This window comes from Puntigrus tetrazona, chromosome 4 (genome assembly GCF_018831695.1).
Source record: "Puntigrus tetrazona isolate hp1 chromosome 4, ASM1883169v1, whole genome shotgun sequence".
Taxonomy (NCBI): Eukaryota; Metazoa; Chordata; class Actinopteri; order Cypriniformes; family Cyprinidae; genus Puntigrus; species Puntigrus tetrazona.
The window spans coordinates 18,965,451-18,971,143 of NC_056702.1; the positions used below are offsets into that span (position 1 = coordinate 18,965,451).

At 45.3% G+C, this 5,693-nt stretch overlaps 1 protein-coding gene across 1 annotated transcript; it reads right to left on the bottom strand.

The window, feature by feature from the left end:
• Positions 1–1,810: 1,810 nt before the first annotated feature.
• LOC122342237 lies at positions 1,811–5,087 on the bottom strand. The gene is given in 5 exon segments (XM_043236047.1): positions 1,811–1,861; positions 2,187–2,920; positions 2,923–4,630; positions 4,633–4,730; positions 4,733–5,087. Coding segments are annotated over 5 exon segments (2,880 nt in total). The 5' UTR covers positions 5,022–5,087.
• Between the last annotated feature and the right edge of the window lie 606 nt (positions 5,088–5,693).

Genomic DNA, 5,693 nt, shown 5'->3' on the forward strand with positions numbered 1-5,693 from the left:
AGCTGTTCAATATCAGCTCTCTGAGGATCTGAAAGATGTGTTAAAGCAGAACTTAAGTTAACCAAAACTTCAGAATTCTTAAGTCTGGCACATTGCTGATATGTATGTCGAACTATCACTCCATCTTCATCAGGATCAATAACCACATCACAAGTAAGAGCAACACTTGGCGATTGAGCGTTCTCGGTTTCAGTTATACTCACAGCCGTTGGTGATGACTCTCTTACACAATAAGCTTTTAGCATATTGATATGACACACACGGGATTTCTTTCTGCGATCAGGCGTTCGAATTACGTAGTCTGTATCACTAAGCTTCTTGAGCACTTCATACGGACCTGAAAAACGTGCAGACAAAGGTGAACCAATAACAGGCATGAAAACAAGCACTTGATCTCCTTTAAAGTGACGTGGAACAGCGGTACGATCAAACTGATCTTTCATAGTGATTTGCGCATCTGACAAAGACTGGCGTGCCATCGTACAAGCATGGTGTAAACGTTCACGAAACTTACTTACGTACTGCAGCACCGTTATTTTAGAATCAGTATCAGAAGATAGCATATCTTCCTTAAGCATCTTTAACGGACCCCTCACCGTATGTGTTAGGGTTATGTATTGACATTTTGCAACTTTGACCCTTCAGTTTCAGCTTCCATCTGGTATAACACGTCTTGTTCTAGGTCATGACATGACATGGCCTCTATATAGTAACTTAGACTGGTATGGCGCGCAGGGGAATCTGAAGGAATGAAGATTCTGACGCCCAAAAAGATATGTGACGAACATGTCTGGAGTCTTTGTTTTGCCAGTTGTTTTTACTTATCTTGCTCTGTCCTTTTTCTCTATAAATAAAGTGACTTGCGATCTGAGCTTCGGAGGCAAAGCAGGCAGGGAGGCAAAAGGGAGGTTAAGGAGAAACCTGCTTCTCTCCCGCTTGCAACCGACAGCGCAATCCTTGCAAGCTAAAAATCCAGAAACTTGTCTTGTGTTTTATTTCGCCTTGAGTTGATCCTTCCTGGTAAAGAGCCGTTTGAGTGAAATAGTCTCAACAGTATGCCCAAACACTAAGTCAGCAGGACTAAACCCCAGACTATCTTGCTCTGCTTCTCTGACAGCAAACAGTACTAAGGGTATGCCCTCATCCCAATCCTTGCTAGTCTCCATACAGTACTTACGAAGCATGGATTTCATTGTTTGATGAAATCGTTCCAGTGCCCCTTAGCTTTCTGGATGATACACGCTTGCAATTCTGTGAGAAACTTTTAGAGTCATCAATATTTGAGAAAAAAGCTTGGACAGAAAATTTGTACCCCGATCAGTCTGCACAGTTCTAGGTAATCCAAACATTGAAAAGAATTTCACGAGCGCACGAGTAATTATAGGAGCAGTTATTTTACGCAGCGGGATCGCCTCTGAAAAACGTGTTGCTACACACATTATCGTCAACAGGTACTGATTCCCAGTCTTTGTCCTAGGCAGGGGACCAACGCAATCGGCGATAACGTGAGAGAAGGCCTCCCCAATTACAGGAATAGGAACAAGCGGTGCGCGTGGAATGACTTGATTCGGCTTTCCTGCAAATTGGCAAGTGCTACAGGTTCTGCAATATTTTGTTACGTCAGATTTTAATCTGGGCCACACAAAATGCTTTAAAATTCGTTGGTAAGTTTTTTTAATACCCAGGTGTCCAGACAAGGCATTATCATGAGCCAACGAAAGTACGGCTTGTCTGTAACACTCAGGAACAACAATCTGGTGAACAGTAGACCATTCAAAATCTTCCGAAACATTTTTACACCATTTATGCATCAGTAATCCGTTATCCATATAATAAGCCATTTTTCGTTCACTTGCCATTTCTAAAGAGACAGCAGAAGAGAAGCATTTACACAGGGTCAAATCAGCTTTTTGAGCTGTGATAATGTTATCTCGAGTCACTGGTAATTTTACGTTGTTCAGAACTAGATCAAGTTTTTCATCTGGCTTAGCTTCATCAGTCATCAAAATATTATGCTCCATAGAAGATGCCATAAAAGTGTTAGCCAAATCAGGCGCATCAGCGAGTTTACGAGTCTGGGCGCGCGTTACGGCACAGACAGGAAAGACTTCAGGAAATCTTTCAGACATTTCATCACATTGATCAAGCAAATCGGGTTTGTCTAAAACTTCTATAAAAGGACTCACCCTTCCACCGGCCACATCGTTACCAAGAATAAGTTTTACCCCGCAAACAGGCAAATTTTCCCGCACTCCCACTTTAATTATTCCTGTAAACAACTCGGAGCGCAAATAAATCTGATGCAAGGGAACTCTGACAGTCTTCATTCCAATACCTCGTATCAAAACATAACTACCACAGAAGGTTTGATCAGAAAAAGGAAACGCGTCTTTAGCCACAATGGTTTGCATGGCACCAGTATCACGCAAGTGTAAGCGAAAAAGATGAGTTTTGAGTTGGTTTTTGAAGATTGCTAGTGACTCTGCTGCCCTAGTGGCAACGGGCAGATCGTTCCACCAATGAGGAACAGACCAGGTGAAGGTGCGCAAGAGTGATTTTGCACCTTTTGGTGAAGGCACTGCAAGACGCCTTTCGTTTGCAGAGCGTAGGCACCTGGAGGGAACATATGATTCAATTAGTGAGTGTAAGTACGAGGGAGCGGAGCCTGTGATTGTCCTGTAGGCCAGCATCAGGGATTTGAATTTGATGCGGGCATCTATAGGAAGCCAGTGTAAACTAATGAAGAGAGGTGTGACGTGGGCCCTCCTTGGTTCGTTGAAGACCACCCTTGCCGCTGCATTCTGGACCATCTGAAGAGGTCTGGTTGTATAGGCTGGGAGGCCAGCAAGGAGGGCATTGCAGTAGTCAAGTCTACTCAGGACTAGTGCCTGGACGAGGATCTGTGTAGCATGTTCTGATACGGTCTGATTTTCCTGATGTTGTACAGCACAAACCTACAAGATCGAGCAGTTTTTGAAATGTGCTCAGTGAAAGTTAGCTGGTCGTCAATGATCACTCCAAGGTTCCTAGCTGACCTAGACGAGGATGCAGTAGCCGAGCCTAGCTGAAAAGATAGTTTGTGCTGTATGTTGGGATCGGCGGAAAAAACGAGGAGCTCTGCTTTTGTGAGGTTTAACTGCAGGTGATGATCCTTCATCCAGACTGAGATGTCGTTTAGGCACGCAGAAATACGTGCAGAAACGGTGGGATCGTCTGGTTGAAAGGAGAGATGGAGTTGAGTGTCGTCAGCGTAGCAGTGATATGAGAAGCCATGCTTCAGAAAGACAGAACCCAGTGATGTCATGTAGATGGAAAAAAGCAGTGGCCCAAGTACTGAGCCCTGAGGCACTCCAGGGGAGGAGATTTGGTTAAAGACAACACTCTCTAGTGTCTTAGCCATGAATGGGAGGAGAGATACAGGTCTGTAATTTTCAATGAGCTCAGGGTCAAGTGTGGGTTTTTTAAGGAGAGGGGCAACACGAGCAACACGAGCCTCCTTAAAAGCTGAGGGAAATGTACCAGTGTAGATAGAGTTGTTGATAATGTGGGTGAGTGCAGGGAGGACGGAGGGAGCGATAGCCTGAAAGATGTTAGTAGGGATGGGATCTAAAGGGCAGGTTGTGGCATTCGTGGCAAGGACGATTTTTGATACCTCTGTTTCAGAGAGGAGGGAAAAAGTGGAGAATGTGTTGGGGTGCTGTGGTTTGATGTGCGTAAGGCGAGGAGCAGCAGGAAATTGATTGCTGATCTTAGTGGTTTTGTTAATGAAAAAACGAGCAAAATCATCAGAGGTTAAGGATGACGATGGTGGGGGGACAGGTGGGCAGAGAAGAGCAGAGAATGTTTTAAAGAGGCTCCGTGAGTCAGAGGAGTTGTTAATCTTTGTTTGGTAATAGTTACGTTTAGCAGTGGAGACATTATTAGAAAATGAGGAGAGAAGAGACTGATAAAAACAGAGATCCGATGGATCCTTGGTCTTACGCCATTTTCTTTCCGCAGCTCTGAGTTTGGAGCGATGTTCACGGAGAACATCAGATAACCAGGGGGCAGAGGGAGTTGGCCGGGCAGGTTTGGTTGTTAGAGGACAGAAAGAGTCCAGGCAGGATGTTAGCGTGGAGCAGAGGGTATTGGTAGCAGTGTTAACATCTAGTAAAGAGAACCGGTTAGGAGGAGGGAGTGACAGTGACACCGCAGAGGAAAGACAGGTTGACGAGAGCGTGCGTAAGTGACGGCGAAAAGTGACCAGCGGAGGGTTAGGTGTTATGTTGGAAGAGGTTAGGGTGGTGTTGAATGTAATCAGGAAGTGGTCAGATGTGTGCAGTGGTGTTACCTGGGCATGATGAGTAGAGCAGTTTCGAGTGTAGATGAGGTCCAACTGATTACCTGATTTGTGCGTGGCAGTGGTGGATACACGGCTGAGATCAAAAGACGCCAATAGACTGTGGAAGTCGCAGGCCAGACTCTTATCTACATGGATGTTGAAATCTCTTAGCAGTACCAGAGGAGTGCCATCCTCTGGAAAAGCAGAGAGCAGCACATCCAAGTCATTAATGAAGTTACCGAGGTGCCCTGGGGGGCGATACAGAACAATCAGGTGAATTTTAAAAGGGTGGGTGACAGTAATGGCGTGTGTGATTCAAAAGAGGAGTTTGTATTGAGGGTCTGTATTTGGCTGTGCTTCCAATTCTTTGATATGAGCAGACCAGTACCTCCACCCCTCCCAGAAGTGCAGGGGAATGAGTGAAAGTGTGGTTGGCAGTGAGGGCAGCTGGAGTGACAGTGTCCTCTGGTTTAATCCAGGTTTCGGTAAGTGCTAGAATACTTAGATTGGAATGTTCTGTGATGGCTGTGATGAAGTCAGTCTTTTTTACAGCAGACTGGCAATTCCAAAGGCCGATGGAGAAAGAGTGTGATGTGGTAAACGATGTGGGAATAGTATGCATATTATTGTAGTTGCGCCTCCGATGACGCCGGATACAAGAAGTGCGAGTGGTAATGAGGCTAGGGATGTTGAAAGACATTGTATGAGTAGGGTGGAATAGAGACACAACAGTGGAAGAATTTGGAAGAGGAATAGGGAAAGCTCAAATAGAAACGAAAAATAAATACTAGGTATACGCGGGTGTTTAGCCGGTGTCTGTGCTCGGTGGAGTCGCACAGGTAGAGTCGCTGGTCTTTACACTCGTCGGTCTTCACACGATGAGGTACGTTCCTGCAGACTAATGCCGATCAACTGCTTCTCCTGTCGAATGGACTAAGAGTTCTGCTTAAATGTTTTACCTGGCGCTGGACACGCCTCCCAATTTACAACAACAAAAGGTCCGAAACTCGCACGACACTTCATGACAATAATCACGTGACACGACAATAATCACGTGACACGAGGTAAACAATACAGCGAAACCTAGCAACGAGACCGCGCTACAATAAGACTAGTAACAGAGACCATACATCTCTAGGCCAATTCAAAGCCAAAGCAATTCGCTCAAAAACATTAAAGTACGAGTCAACCTCGATTTCTCTAAACTGTGGTACAAGAGCAATATGTTTACTCACATCGAACGTATTCAGAATCGGACGCTACGATTCTGGAAACAGTATCAGCATTTGCTGCACGTGCAGGATGAATAGGTACAGAAGGGGCGACTGGCACAGAAGGAATCACTGGCAGGAGGAGCAATGGTGCGTCTCTG